This window comes from Cotesia typhae, unplaced genomic scaffold (assembly GCF_013202065.1).
Source record: "Cotesia typhae breed Kobodo isofemale line unplaced genomic scaffold, CoteBio_Ctyphae scaffold_13, whole genome shotgun sequence".
In the NCBI taxonomy this organism is placed as follows: Eukaryota; Metazoa; Arthropoda; class Insecta; order Hymenoptera; family Braconidae; genus Cotesia; species Cotesia typhae.
The window spans coordinates 18,752,559-18,767,716 of record NW_027423774.1 but is presented as its reverse complement, the minus strand read 5'-3'; the positions used below and the strand labels follow the sequence as shown (position 1 = coordinate 18,767,716).

Below are 15,158 nucleotides of genomic sequence, written 5' to 3'. Positions count from 1 at the left end.
TTTATTGACAAGCGATTTAAAATTTTATCGTCGAACGTCTACTGCTGCTTCAGTAATAAGGTAAAAGTCCATATTATGGAACACTGTCCTGGTTCATGAAACATTCGATAAAAATCTCAATAACAAATAATTTTTAACTTATTTGGTACTTATAAAATAATATTTATGATTGTTAATAACTAATATATTGATTAAATTAATTCATTTTCATGAATACTTTAAAATGTAGAGAAAAAAAAATATATTGAATGCCCGCGTCAAGTTGCATGAAAAAAACCTTTTTTGGAGTAAAATAGTCACGTGTGTAAAAATGCAATTACTTCAAGTTTTTGAGAAATATATCAATGATTAAAAAATACTTGAAACATCTCAACTAAAAGTTGAGCTTATTATCTTCCTATTGATAATGAATTTTAGGTATTTACTTTTTACTTAGTATTTACTTTTATTTCAAGTGTTTCATAATAGGTACAAAAATTCTTTAATAGTCCGGATTTATGGAACAGTATATTCCGTGTTCCATGTCCCACGTACGTTCATTTTTCAATGTGGTCCGTAATTATGAAACAGTGACTCGTGAGAGCATTATTTATTTAATTTAGTGTTAATAATTGTTAATTATTTATAAAAAAAAGCAGTTTATGTCAGATAAATGTTACTTCAGTGTATATTTCTATAAATTTGTATTAGGTAAGTACTTAAATTTGAAAATTCTATCAAAATTAAAAACTAACCTCTAAAATTTGTAAGTTGGATAATAAATATTGTTTAAGTTAATCAAATCAATAATTTTTTATTTCAGATAAGAATTTAAATTGCGTAAATATGGGAAAGACTACAAAAATGCCAAAAAAATAAATCAAGCAAAAAAATAAAATTAAATCTGTGAATCTAAGTGTTAACAACAGTTCCAAGGCTCCAAAAATGGCTGTTGTCTTAGTTAATACGTGTAAGAAGGTTTCAAAAAAAAATAAATCTACGCGTATAAATTATTCTCCTGATGATTTAGCTAATGCTTTGAAAGCTGTCGACACAGGTGTTTCACTGAGAAAAGCTGCTGCAGTGTACGGAGTTCCCCCAACTACACTCTCTAGAAAAAAAGAGAACCCTGAAATATCCAAACAAAAAACTGGACCAGCAACTGTTTTTTTTAATACCGAAGAACAAAAAATAGTTGACTGGATTCTTTTTAGAGCTCAGCGTGGTTTACCAGTAACTAAAACAGAGCTCTTAGATTCTATTCAACAATATGTGAAAATGTCAAAAAAAGAAACTCCATTTATTGATAGTCGGCCGAGCCGACATTGGTATGAGGGCTTTCGAAAACGACACCCTCAAATATCAATCAGGAAACCACAACATCTGACTCATAGTAGAGCAGCAGTGACCGGTGATGACCTGAAAGATTGGTTTGATGAACAAGCTAAGTATTTAACTGAAAAAAAATTATTGGAGATTCTTTCTACGAGAATTTTCAACTGTGACGAGACTTATGTAAGTTTATGCCCTCCATCTGAAAAAGTATTGTTAGCTAAAGGATCCCGTTCTGCATATAAGGTGGTTGATTCTGATAAAGAAGGATTTACCGTATTGTTTATGTATAGTGCTAATGGTGATCGTGCACCTCCCATGATCATGTTTCCTTATAAAGAAGAAGTACCAGAGAAAATTGTCAAAAATTGTCCTGAAGGTTGGGGTGTTGGGCTCTCAGGTAATGGGTGGATGACCTCTGAGTCATTCTATGAGTATATAACAAATATATTTTATCCATGGCTAGTGAAACAAGGAACTCAGTTTCCAATCGTGTTATATTTGGATAATCATTCATCACATATGACTATGCCTCTGGTTACATTTTGTCGTGAAAATGGTATTGAGTTGATTGGACTTGTTCCCAACTCAACCCATATAATGCAACCACTTGACATTAGTTTTTTTCACCCATTTAAACAGACATGGAAAAAATCTGTACCAAGATGGAAAAATTCTAAAAATGTTTCCCGAGTAAAAAAAGAAGATTTTCCATTAGTTCTAAAGTTTGCATTGGATGCTATGGTACAAGAAAAAAATGCTGTTATCAGTGGATTCAAAGCTGCAGGCTTGTATCCTTTCGATCCTTCTGCCGTTGACTATGATGTATTTGATAAAAGAAAGAAATCTAAAACAACAGTAACTAAAGAAAATGTACAAGATGAAGCAGTGTGGCCAGATCGTGCGATTTTTTTACCCCCATTTTGTACCGCTTTCAATGTAGTCAGATGAGAGTGTCCTACAAAGTGGGGGTAAAAAAAGAGCACGTTCTGGCCACACTGAGATGAAGTAACAGAAGATAAGGAAAAACATCTATTAACCTTCGAAAACAATTTATCAAAGGATATTCTGGAAGAATTTAATACTGCTTGGTTAAATCAGACATTGCCCAGAGATCTAGAAATTAGAGGCTTGTATAAATACTGGCTTGATATCAGTGGAAAATCTGGTAAAGAAATTAATAACATCCTATTTCAATCATTATTTTTGCAGTATACATAAAAATTTTTATAAATAGCTATTTTTTTAATGAATTAATTTTTCTATGTTGATTTTTTTTATAGATATTCATATTGATATTTTTATTTTAAAAATTTTTTGTTATATTTTTATAACTTGGTATATAGGTTCTCATGAAAAAAGTAAACCAATTGTCAAAGAAGTGACGTTGGTAAATTTAAATTTAAACATAGTAAGACAAGAACAACCCGTAAATAATTTAATTAATGATCAAGCGTCTACTTCGAATGATAATAATAACACTGATATGAATCTTAACGATCATAGTCATTCTTTAAATGAAGAGTTTCTTCCTTTCATAACTAATCCTGAAATAGACACATTAGCATCTTCTGAAGTATTATACGAATTTATAGTAGATAATAAACCTATAGAAATTGCCTCTCAAGCTCAGTCAGGTACTGATCAAAGTGAGAATTTAAACTTATTAAATTTATCGGATGTTTTGGAACGTAACATTGGTGATGAATTAATATTTGAATCAAATGTTTTGGATGTTGATAATCAAACAGGTTTGTAAGCAAATTAAAAAACAATCCTTCATACTTGATATGGATTTAAGAATAAAAATATATTTTTTTTTTTTTTAGATTTTCTTGACAGTACGTCTGCTATTACAACTGTTTCTACTGCTGCTTGTACTACGACAACTTTTGACAAATATTCTGAGGTTCAAGATTGTCAAACATTTAGTCAATCAGTTATTAGTAAAGAAAATGACTCTATATCTGCTAATAAAAGTTAGTAAAATAATATTTAAAAATTACTGACAAGAAATTCTAACTTTAATAATAATATTTGTGATATTTTTCAGTTGAAACCGATGCTGGGAATCCTTTTGATGACGCATTTAAGATGCCAACTAATTATTTACCGAAGAAAAAAAGGATTAAACTGGAGTCATCCGGCAAATCCAAACTACCTTCTGCTGGTACATCTGATCAGTGGGTGCAATATCATTCAAAAAAGAAAATGATAGGAAAATAAAAGAAGAAAAGTTACAAAAAAGAAAAAATTACAAGAAGAGAAGAAACTTCTAGCTGAAGAAAAGAAAAATTACAAGATAAAATGAAAGCAATACAGCAAAAATCAAAGAAGAAACGAAATAGTTAAATTTTAAATAAATCTTGTCATTATATTTTTTAATTATTCATCCAAAGATTCGAAACTGTTCTTGTCATGCTTATTTTTTAAATCAATGTTTATTTATTGTTTGATAATTCGTTTTATTTTCAAATATAACTATATTAACAGTTGATAAAAATAATAAACAACATTTAATATTATGGATAAACAAATTAAAGACTAAAAAAAAAATTTTTAATCTTAATGTTTCAATTTATTTTGTGTTTCATAATTTGGGACATACCTTATGAAACACCCGTACATGCTGCTTCATACTGTTTCATAAATACGGTCATAAGTACTCACCTTTCTTTTCAATTAATTTATTAATATTTTCAGCTAAAACTCAGTTCATAACCATTTTTATCGCTTTAATAGATATCACAGAAACATTTAATTTGAAAAAATTCAATGTTTCAACTCTATTTTCTTTTAAAAATAATAAAATATACAATTCCTATTCATAGAGTGTTCCATAATATGGTCCTTTACCTTATTTAAATAAGAAAGTTATTTGCTGATATAAAAAAATTATCTGTTAAAAAATTATTTAATATGCTTGAATAATAAAGGTCAATAACTTGAGTGCGGTAAAAAATGGTAAATTAAATAAAAAAAAAAAAAAGTTTGACTAAAAAGTATTAGATTATATCGTGGTTTACCACGTTGATATAAAAGCAATATCAATGTTTACATACTTACTATGAATAAGTAATTTTTTAAGCACCGGTATAAATATAAGAAATATATAACATTACAAATAAAACATTAAGGCCAGTATTCAACGATCAACGCGACATAAAATATTACAGCAGGCAGCAGACAGTACACAACTTGGATGCCCAACTGTAATGTAATGTTATATTACTCTGTAGCTCTCCACACACTTAATCAGTACACGATCCACCTAAAAGGACATTATTCTCGGTGATAGTAAGAGACATATACTCACAACACGATTATTGTAACGTTTAATTATGAAAGTGTCACCATTAAAACTTCTTGCAATCGATAAGTAAGTACCTGTACTGAATTGCCTGTAAAATCTCCGTTTTATATCAATCATTTACCATAGCATACATATATGTATATATATATATATATATATATATATATATATATATATATATATATATATATATATATATATATATATATATATATATATATATATATATATATATATATATATATAGATACAATGACTGTTGGCCGTAAAAAGAGATTTTGTTTTCGAAGAGTGTTTATTTGGTGTTGTCTCGCTGCATGACTTTTGTATTTATAAAACAACTCCAAGTGTATTAATAGATTTTTTTTTAATGCTTCGTGTTGGATAATCTGTAATGAAGTAATTAAATGTTAACTATGCTATTATATTGTATTATATTGTAGGTACAGTTGTAAAACAGTGAATGCGAATGATTACGATATGTGTACGCCTTGATGTACTTTGACTGGCTTTGACACACACTCCATTTACATTTTGCCATGTGTGTGGCTTAGTTAAAGACCTGCCAAGTTAAGATGTCTTGTGAATATAATCTAAAGCAATGTTCAGTTGTTGCTAGCTGTCTTTTGCTATTGAATGCCGTGTGACGTAGTGCATCTCTAAAAGTATATAATATAATAAAAAATATATATATATTAACATTTATATTTATGTGTATGTACATATCAGTATTGACACATACATACATAAATAACATGGTATATAACACTAAATATATATATATATATCTGTATTCATTTACATATATATAAGTAGGTACATATATAGTATATATGTATAATTGCAAGTCGTGATCAAGTACATTTGCGCGCGCGTCTCCTCTACAATTGTGTCTTGTTTCTCATTGTTGTAAATTACCATTTAGAAAAAATTTATGACACTGAAGTTGGCAGTGATTAGAAATTTTTTTAGGATTTTATTAAAATTAAATTATTATTAAAAAAATTTAATAAAAAAATTTAACAGGTGTCAGCTAATTTCAGTATAATAAAAATTTATCTTTTTTTTTTTATCGCTATTTTTAAGTTTTATTGTTGTCATAAATTTATGAAGTTATAAATTTAATAATTGTTGAAATTTGATATTTAATTGTAAATGAAAAAAAAATTAAATTCGGAGTTTCATTGATATTTTTTTATGACATTTAAGTTAGCTGTCACTTCACAATTGTTTTAATTTTTTTTAACAAATAAATTATAGCAAAAAAAAAAAATTATTAAAAAAATGGACTAGTAGAAATTTAAATAAATTAAAAATGCAATTTTTTAGAACAAATTTTTTTTGTTAAAGAAAATTAAAAAATTATCAAGTGACAGTTAACTTTAATGTCATTATTTTTTTATGACACTGAAGTTGGCATACATTAAAAATTATTTTAAAATTTTATATTAATGCAATTATTAAAAAAAAAAAAATTAATTAAAAAGTTTCACATTTGAATATTAATAAAAATGACAAGTGAAAATTTTCAGAAGGATTTTTTTATTGTAATTGATTTGTTATTAAAATTTAAAAAATTGACAGCTGACGGCTAACTTCAGCATTATATTTTTTTAATTTTTTAGTATAAGCGGATGTGTTTGGTGTTTTACTGGTTGTAGATAAGTAAAATGTGGAACATATATATATATTCGCAAATATATTTCGCGTATGAGATAGTATTTTTGTTAATTTACATGTTGCCGTCGCAATGAAAACTGCTTATTTTGTCATTGATGTGAAAGACACGATAATTATCACGTACGATTAATGTACTACGTTACGATTATTGTTTACAGCTGTGTGAATTCTTTATAAATTAATGTGTATTAATATTGTTATTGTTAATGGTTGATTATTATTATTATTATTATTATTTAGTAGTAATGAAAATGTTTTTGTTTTATTTTTAGAGAGATCAGTGGGATTTTTAGAGTGAAGAAAAAATATTAATAACAGACATAAGCAAATAATCTTCTATATAAACATAAAGAGAGATAAATAATATAAATAAAAATAAAAAATGAAAAATTGTTTTAAGAAATGACGAGTTGGAAGTGTGTGTAAAGAGAATGGCCTCCGCCGTAGACCTTGTTTGAAGTTAAATACTACTACATCGATCACGTATTTTGAGTATTGTCAAAATAATATTAACAGACAAGTTCAACTCCGTTTTACTAAGTCATCCAGGAGTAATAAATCTGTGGATTATTTTATTTAAATAATACACTAAAGAAGAAGAAGATAATTTAACAAACGGTGTGTGTCTGCATGACGATTTAATAAGTAAATAATTATTGTAATAATGACAATGATCACGAGGATAAACAATTTTCTTATTGATTAATAGTGTTATTTTTTTTTTTTTTTTAAATTACATACACATGTACGTGAAGCTAATTATTTAGAAAATTATCTACTCAGTAGAATCATTAATTTGTGCTTGTGACGTACTAATTTAAGTAAATATTTAAGATTCTTTTGACATTTCGGTACAATCTGTTGTTTTCTTATGATAAATCAATTTTTTTTTTTTTTTTTTTTTTTTTTTTTTTTTTTTTAATTTATTATTACTGTCATCGGTGAGACAGTATTTTTTTTTATTGATTGTACTAAATTATCGATAGCAATAGCATATTTATAAAACTAATACGAGTTAGTAAAAATATTAAATTATTTGTTTAGGTTATAAAAACAAAAATTGCAAAGTTATATTCAATATTGATTGTTTTTTGTTCTCTTTTAATATATTTAAACAAACTAAAAAATATTTGTTGTAGAGTTGTTAAAAGTGGAACTGGTGTGACCTTTCAAGATCGTGCTGTTGACGATTTAAAACATTCAGTGAAAGTATTTAAATAATACAATTAATTTTTAGATATTTTTAAATGAAATATTTAAATAATAATTATGATAATTTATTAATAATATTAATTTATAAAATAATATAATTTTAGATTGCCGTTAAATTATGGAGACATCAGAAGAACCATCAAGTCTGCAGTCAATTTGTCATATTCGAGCCTCAGAGCTGTTCCCAAAACACGCTCACTATGAAACAGACGATCCTTCACTGAGTGTACCATTTACACCTTTGAGTGGTGAATATGTCGTGGCATTGGGAAGAACTGCCGATGGCACATTGGCTCTCTCTAATTACAGATTGTACTTACAATTGAGCCAAGCGTGCTACAATATACCGCTAGGTCTTATTGAACAGCTAGAAGTTAAAGAAATATTTTTTCTACACATAAGCTGTAAAGACGCACGCTCAGTGAGGTACTAACAATACACCCTTTAATTCACTGAGATATATTATATCTCATCTCTTCATGCATATCAAATCGTATTAAGTTTCATAATATATTTTATAAAAATGACAATTATCTTTCAGCTGTGCATTCTCCACAAATGAACACTGCTTAGAATGGTTCAAGCGATTACATAAAATAACTTATACGAAAAAAAATATCGAAGAGATATTTTGCTTCGCATTTTACGCTTGGTCGGTGGAAGAAGGCAGAGATTATCTCCGACTCGGAAAAGATAATAATTCATACATCGCGTCGTTTAATTCAGAAGTGAGATTTATGAAAATTTATTGCTAATAAATTATAAATTTAAAAATAATAATTTACATTGATAATTGTAGGTTGAAAGATTAAAATTTAATTTACATGGTACCTGGCGTATAACCCAAATAAACAAGGATTATCGAATGAGTCCTTCGTATCCACCAGAGTTACTGGTACCAGCATGCATTTCTGACGAGAAACTGGAACTAGTGGCTAAATTCAGGAGCTCGAGGCGGATTCCAGCGGTGATATGGCGCAATGTTAATAACGGTGCTGTGATAGCTCGCAGCAGTCAGCCAGAAGTTGGTTGGCTTGGCTGGCGAGAACCCGAGGATGAAGCACTGCTAAAAGCCTTGTCAGATGCCTGCTCGTACGACCGTGGCGAGTCCACGATGATAGACTCGCCACTGAGTTATCCGGAGTCTAACGAATACACACCGACTAGTATTGTCAGTAGCAACAGTTCGAAAAAAGTTCTGATTGTTGATGCGAGATCTTATACAACAGCTGTTGCTAACAGAGCACGTGGTGGTGGCTGCGAGTGTCCAGAGTATTATCCCAATTGTGACATACAATTTATGAATCTTCCAAATATACATTCAATCAGGAAAAGCTTTCACGCAGTGAGACAGCTCTGCGCCTCGGATGCTGATCAGCCGAATTGGTTGAGTTTGTTGGAAGGAACTAGGTGGCTACAGCACATGTCTGGATTGTTACGCGCTGCTGTTACCGTTGCCTCCGCGATTGAAAGAGACGGACGTCCAGTACTCGTTCACTGCAGTGATGGATGGGACAGGACACCTCAAATTGTTGCCCTCGCCCAAATATTATTAGATCCATATTATCGAACGATGGAAGTAAGTTTTTATTAATTATTCATAAATGGCACAGCTGACATTGAACACAACCTTTATGTTTTACTATTATATATTTCATTTTATTTATTTATTTATTATCTTTAGGGCTTTCAAATACTTTGTGAGAGAGAATGGTTAGACTTTGGTCACAAATTTGCCGATCGCTGTGGTCAAATAGTCGGCTGCGAAGATCCTAACGAAAGATGTCCGGTATTTCTTCAGTGGCTTGACTGCGTCCATCAATTAATTAGACAGTTCCCTTGTAGCTTTCAAATGTCCTGTACATATATTGTACGTATAATTAATAATTTACATAAATTATTATTATCATTATTATTATTTTAAATTACAGGTAAAACTTGCGCAGCATACGTATTCTCAACTTTTTGGTACATTTTTGTGTAATACCCGTCAAGAAAGATTACAATTACGGATAAAAGATCGTACATTTTCAGTATGGCGTTTTCTTAATTATAATTCTTATATAAACCATTTATATTCACCCTCGAAAAATCAGGCAAGTTATATTTTTAAGTAAAACATCTTACATTGTGCTTTTTATAATACTTTTTTTTTCTCTATAATTTACGTGCTGAGAATAATAATAGATTATTGATTTAGGTATTATGGCCAAGTTGTAATGTACGTGACCTTAAACTCTGGTCTGAAGTGTACCTCGGTTCCATGGAAATGTCAGCTAAACCTGACAAACAGCGAGTTTCTTTGATTGACATCGAAGGTACGGACAATGAGGAGCCGCAACATGGACAAATGACAAAAACACGTTCTTATGGTGATCTTGTTCACACACAAGACCACATAGCATATCTTCACCGCAGACTGAGTGATCCTAGTATTTCTATTGAAAAGTAAACAACTTTTACTTTACTTATTTTTATTACTCGCTCTACTTTTACCTACATGTTTAATTTAATGTTTTTTTTTTAATTTTTATTTTCATCAATTAAAAATAGAAAATTTGATTCATTGAATCTGGATAATGTTTCGGATAAGACTGAAGGCGAAAGTACTGATGATGAAAAAATTCATAGCATTTGCGAGCGGTCATTAGAATGTGACGCTAAATTAAATAAAAATAATGTTAATGAAATACCAAATGACGTTCCGGCAAATCCATCAGTCGACAGTTCAACAGATACTCTGATACCCAGTAGTGAACCGGGTCTTTTAGCTGCTTTGGACAGCAAAAAAGATGAGTAAGTATTTTATTTATCAATTTAATAAATTTTTTTACTCTTGTATAAATAAATTTAATTGATTAGATTAGATTATAAAATTTCTTTGATGCTCAATCTTATATTTATTTGAATGAATTTAATAAAAAATAAAAACAAGATTTATTTGGTTGTTGACAAAATAGTTCCTAAGCAGAGCAATTAAATTAATTTAATTTAATTAAATGACTTGTTTTAGCGAACAAGAAAATACATTATCCGTCGAAAACGGAGTTGGACCCTGGTTAGAAAATAGCGCAGCGGCTATTGATAGAGCACCATGTACGTGCAATCGTGTGAACCAAGAGGATATAAGCGACGCTAGTGAAACAAGTATTCCTTTAAATTCAAGAACACCCAGTAGTATATGCCCTGCATCACCAACACATCAGGACATTATCCTTGATAATCCTGATAGTTTAGACGATGTTGACGGCCTTCCTGTTATTCATTGTGATGTACAATTGCGCATACAACAAATTATTGTTGAACACAAGGTGGTTACATATTATCAATATTTATTACTCCACTAGTATTATCATATTACTATTTTTTTTTTTTTTTTTTTAATGTTATTTTGCTACATCATTTAATTAGTACCGTTATTTTTAATTTTTATTCATGATTAATGACATTATTGTTGACTCATAGATTAACTGTATAATTTTATTCTGCTTAATATGTAGGTAAGAGAAGAAGCCTTGAAGAAAGAATTACATACGACACGTTTAGCTCTTATTAAACAAGTTTGTAATAATCATAATAATACTGATAATGATCGAGTTGATGATATTGTAAGTACATATTATTTTATTATTAAATTTTATTGCGTATAAATTTTTATTAAAAATAAAAAATATGAATAAATAAATAAATAAAATAAAATTTTTAATTATTCAGGGATCCTTGCCGGATTCAGTCGGCAGTGCGGGAGAACACGGTGAATCTTTGCCCTCAGATATGTCTTGGGAAGCCGTAGAAGAACTTGGACCAGCGCCAACTCTCTGGGTACCTGACCACGCAGTAAATCGATGTATGGGTTGTGATACTGAATTTTGGTTGGGTAGACGCAAACATCATTGCAGGTATTTTATTACACTTATAAATATATATTATTTATTTTTTATTATTTATAAATGACTGCTTTATACCTTAAAAGAATGATAATGTCTATTAAATCATAGGGGTTGCGGTAAAATATTTTGTGCGGATTGTTCGGAAAATTCAACTCCACTTCCAAGTGAACAGCTTTACACACCAGTACGGGTATGCAGCGAATGCTTTTCGCGGCTTCATCATCATCATAATCACCACAACGCTAATTCATGTCAATGCAATACGTTGCGTCAGACAACAACAATAACAACAGCAACGTCGACTGCAAGTAAGCACGTGGACAGTAATGATTCTTCTGTAGATACAACACCCTCTAATTCCGAAATAACGTTTGTCGGTACAAAGTCCAAGCTCACTAATAATATTTCTAAGGATGCCGGGTGTGCTGAGATGTTAGCAATAAATTACCAAAAAAATCAAACCACTAGTTCGGTAGCAAGTGGTCAGGTTGTCAATTAATGCAACACCGAAATTTTAGTTATTAATAATGGTGATTATTATTTATTGGATTTTATTTGGATTCAAAATTAATATATTTAATTATTTATTATTATTATTGTTGTTAAAAAAAAATTTATATAAAATTAATACCAGTCAAAATTATAAATTATACCAAATTTTAATAAATTATTAGATAGAAATTAAATTAGATTCCACTCGACACATTCTACTCATTTATCATCAGATTAATGTAAAATATAAGTCAAACACACATACCTAGTTGCAGCTTGGGTACCCATAAACAAAAATGATAAATAATTATGTATTAAGATCGTATTATCGGTCGAATATTTATTACTAGGCTAATAATGATAATGATATTTTTACGACAATGCATATATAGAATTGGTATTTAATAGATAACATCGTAATGAGAAAATAAATGTAGTTTTAGTATATACATATATATTATATATAAAAAAATATTGATAAAAAAAAAAATAAATAAATATTGTACATATGTATTTTGAATGGAATACTTGCATGTATCTATAAGAAAAAAAAAATTATAAAAAATGTGCAAAATGATACCCGTATGTATCGGTATATTTTCTTCTCTTGTCAAGCGGTGAAATTCAATATGTTTTGATGCATTTCAATCCATATTTAATATATATAGTTAGGCTGTGATGGATATCATTTTTGGGCACGTATTAACGACCGGATTTGTATAGTAATTTAATTAGTTTTATTATTAGTTGTTATTATTATTATTAATTATTAATCATTGAAATAAAAAATAAATAATATTAATTAATGATTTAGTTAAAATATTGACTTAAACAGCAAAGGAAAAAAAAATTTTAATTGTAATTTATTACCTAATTTCATTGTAGTTGATTGATAAAATAATTGATAACTGTACAAGATTTTTATGTGTTATTTTATAGATTTAATTTTTCCCAATCATCAAAAAAATTTGATTAATAAATTAAATTAATTGTTGGTATTATTATTAATGCACATAAATGTGAATATTATTAATTAGAAGATTAAATTTAAATATTAATTAAAATTCAATTTAATTTAAAAATGGAATATTAATAAATTATTTAAGTAATGAGTTTGATTCCTGTCGATGAGACATTTTTTAATAATAACGTTGCATTTCGTAGTACATTAGTACTGTCTTTGGTATCGTCAGCTTTTTGAAATTGCAATAAAATAACAAGATATGTTGTTACTGCACTGGCCATCTAAAATAAATAATAAATTATCAAGAATAAGCATACACTGAAAAAAAAAAAAAAAAATTAACTTTAATCGAGAAAATAATTTTTAAGAAATTTATTGTCTTGAATCAAGACGAAAATTTCTTAGTTTAAAAATTTTTTTAATTAAAACAAGAAGATGAAATTCTTAAAAATTATTCACTTGATTCAAGTAAATTTTTTTTGTGTAGATAAAATTAATTTCACCGAAGTAACAAGAGCTCTGTCCAGTGAAAAAAGTCCACAAGCTGTGAAATGAAGCGGTCTGTGTAATATTTGTAATGAAAATATTTCAAGCTGTTTACGAATTTCTGGTTGCCAAGAGTAAGTAAGTAATTGACTGGCGAGTACAGCAGTTTTTTGAGATTCATTTGTCGTTGCGTAGCACGGCTGAACGACGACAACTACCCGATAGACATGAAGAATACACCACAAGCATTGGACAATTATAAAAAAGGTCTCTTTGTCACTGCTGGCCTCCATCAGGAGAAAATACGGCGTTATTATCAAGTGAAAAAGCGCCGTCAACGCAGCAATCAACATCGGCAATCCAAAAGCTTTGTTTATCAGTTTATTTACATCGCACAGCGACGCGTGAATAGTAATCAGCTGTATCACCGTGTCCATTACGTCTCGAGACTCTAAAAATAATAAAATAATAAATATTTAAATTTAAAATGGTAAATAACAGAATAATTGTTCACCGCGTTCTTCAGCTGTCCACCCGGATATTTTAGGAGTCCTGAAGAGTCTTCGGTCATGTTTATTGCTTCCACCACTAGCTTCCGACTTGAGGATAGTCATTGGAAATTTATCCTTGTCTGAGAGCTCGCTCACAAGGTTAATATCTCTCCGCAAATAGGTCTTGCTGTTCTTAAGTAAATTTTCTAGATTTTTATTGAGTCTTATAAAACGTTCGTATAAATTGTAAGTCGCTATTGTATACTGGATCTCTGTAAATAATGCTTGCAAATAAAAGAAATAAAGCGGAGAGTAATTTATCGGTCCTTTGTCTGGCATTTTTCGCTTCATTTTAGTTTGAAGGTCCCACGAATATATGTCAAGCGACGCTAAGATTATTAAAAATACCACCGTAGATATGGACAAAATAATAGCAAATCTTTGAGTTTTTTTAGGAGTTATATAGCCTAAACGTTCGTCCGCCTGGAATTTAAATTTATTTAAATAAATTATTATTTTATTATTGTAATATTAATTTACGTGCATAAATAAGCCGGGCCATTATTTCACAAATGTGTTTCCATCTAAAAGGAGCGCCAAGAACTCCAGTGGCTGCTAATAGAGCGACAGCAGTAACGTCACCAATAGTTATATTCAACGCTGTTTGATGTTTCAGCCTGGTGCTGTTTTCCCAGCCGTCTCTGAGATCTCGCCAGAGACCCCATCCTTCAGCAACTGAAAAAAGTACGAGCAAGCAAATGCTTCTCGTACTCAAATAATTAAATATTTGTTTATAATTTATAATAAAGCACCAGAACTTAATTTGTTTACTTACCCGTACACAATATCAATTATATAAATGCTTCCGAGGTAACGATCACTTCGCTGACGAACAAACCGCACTGGTAATAAACCCAGTACTTTACTTAGATGATAAATCGGAAATAATCCTTGATAGAGATCTGACTTTGTTACTTTATTCATTTTTGCTAATTTAAATAATTACTCATTGTTAAATATTTTTATTTTATTAGTTCTACGCTGATTATAATCCTGGCCATAGAGCTGAAGACGAACGACGATCGAGTGCGCAATAATCAGTATGAAAGGTACTTTTATCGAATGGCCATCATCATCTAGATATCTGTCTATTTGTTCGTGTCAGCTTGACACTCGGTGGTAATTATTGTTGACAATGTCCAGTTCTGCAAGAGCAAAGAAAAAATTTATAAACCGAGTACAGTTGATTGTTATCCTCGAAAATAACTTGTTATGTTTACTCAAACCCCACAATTGTTTAATCGATTTTCACTTATTAT

At 29.4% G+C, this 15,158-nt stretch overlaps 4 protein-coding genes across 8 annotated transcripts; 3 read left to right on the top strand and 1 right to left on the bottom strand.

Annotated features, from left to right (window-relative positions):
* The first annotated feature begins 14 nt into the window (after window positions 1–14).
* LOC141534337 (uncharacterized) lies at window positions 15–2,324 on the top strand. Its single transcript, XM_074253645.1, has 2 exons — window positions 15–690; window positions 803–2,324. The coding sequence occupies exon 2, from the start codon at window positions 925–927 to the stop codon at window positions 2,260–2,262; it is 1,338 nt and encodes a 445-aa protein (XP_074109746.1). The 5' UTR covers window positions 15–690; window positions 803–924; the 3' UTR covers window positions 2,263–2,324.
* On the top strand, window positions 2,324–3,571 carry LOC141534362 (uncharacterized). Its single transcript, XM_074253682.1, has 4 exons — window positions 2,324–2,479; window positions 2,658–3,062; window positions 3,141–3,290; window positions 3,365–3,571. The coding sequence occupies exons 2-4, from the start codon at window positions 2,798–2,800 to the stop codon at window positions 3,535–3,537; spliced, it is 588 nt and encodes a 195-aa protein (XP_074109783.1). The 5' UTR covers window positions 2,324–2,479; window positions 2,658–2,797; the 3' UTR covers window positions 3,538–3,571.
* A 937-nt stretch (window positions 3,572–4,508) lies between these two features.
* On the top strand, window positions 4,509–12,704 carry LOC141534128 (phosphatidylinositol-3,5-bisphosphate 3-phosphatase MTMR3). 5 transcript variants are annotated; one of them, XM_074253275.1, is made up of 14 exons: window positions 4,509–4,690; window positions 6,577–6,922; window positions 7,444–7,513; window positions 7,621–7,942; window positions 8,058–8,244; window positions 8,316–9,095; window positions 9,201–9,386; window positions 9,448–9,612; window positions 9,717–9,964; window positions 10,070–10,312; window positions 10,530–10,827; window positions 11,017–11,124; window positions 11,231–11,415; window positions 11,490–11,620. In XM_074253275.1, exons 4-14 carry the CDS (start codon window positions 7,635–7,637, stop codon window positions 11,512–11,514), a joined length of 2,733 nt encoding a protein of 910 aa, XP_074109376.1. In that variant the 5' UTR covers window positions 4,509–4,690; window positions 6,577–6,922; window positions 7,444–7,513; window positions 7,621–7,634; the 3' UTR covers window positions 11,515–11,620. The 5 variants fall into 5 exon arrangements, with proteins under 5 accessions (XP_074109376.1, XP_074109374.1, XP_074109372.1 ...); XM_074253273.1 differs by having other exon boundaries at window positions 4,516–4,690; window positions 7,444–7,507; window positions 11,515–12,704; XM_074253271.1 differs by having other exon boundaries at window positions 4,516–4,690; window positions 11,515–12,704.
* On the bottom strand, window positions 12,303–14,945 carry LOC141534129 (gustatory receptor for sugar taste 43a). Its single transcript, XM_074253276.1, has 5 exons — window positions 14,675–14,945; window positions 14,384–14,600; window positions 13,863–14,322; window positions 13,366–13,799; window positions 12,303–13,143 (listed from the first exon to the last, which is right to left on the bottom strand). Exons 1-5 carry the CDS (start codon window positions 14,821–14,823, stop codon window positions 13,000–13,002), a joined length of 1,404 nt encoding a protein of 467 aa, XP_074109377.1. The 5' UTR covers window positions 14,824–14,945; the 3' UTR covers window positions 12,303–12,999.
* Between the last annotated feature and the right edge of the window lie 213 nt (window positions 14,946–15,158).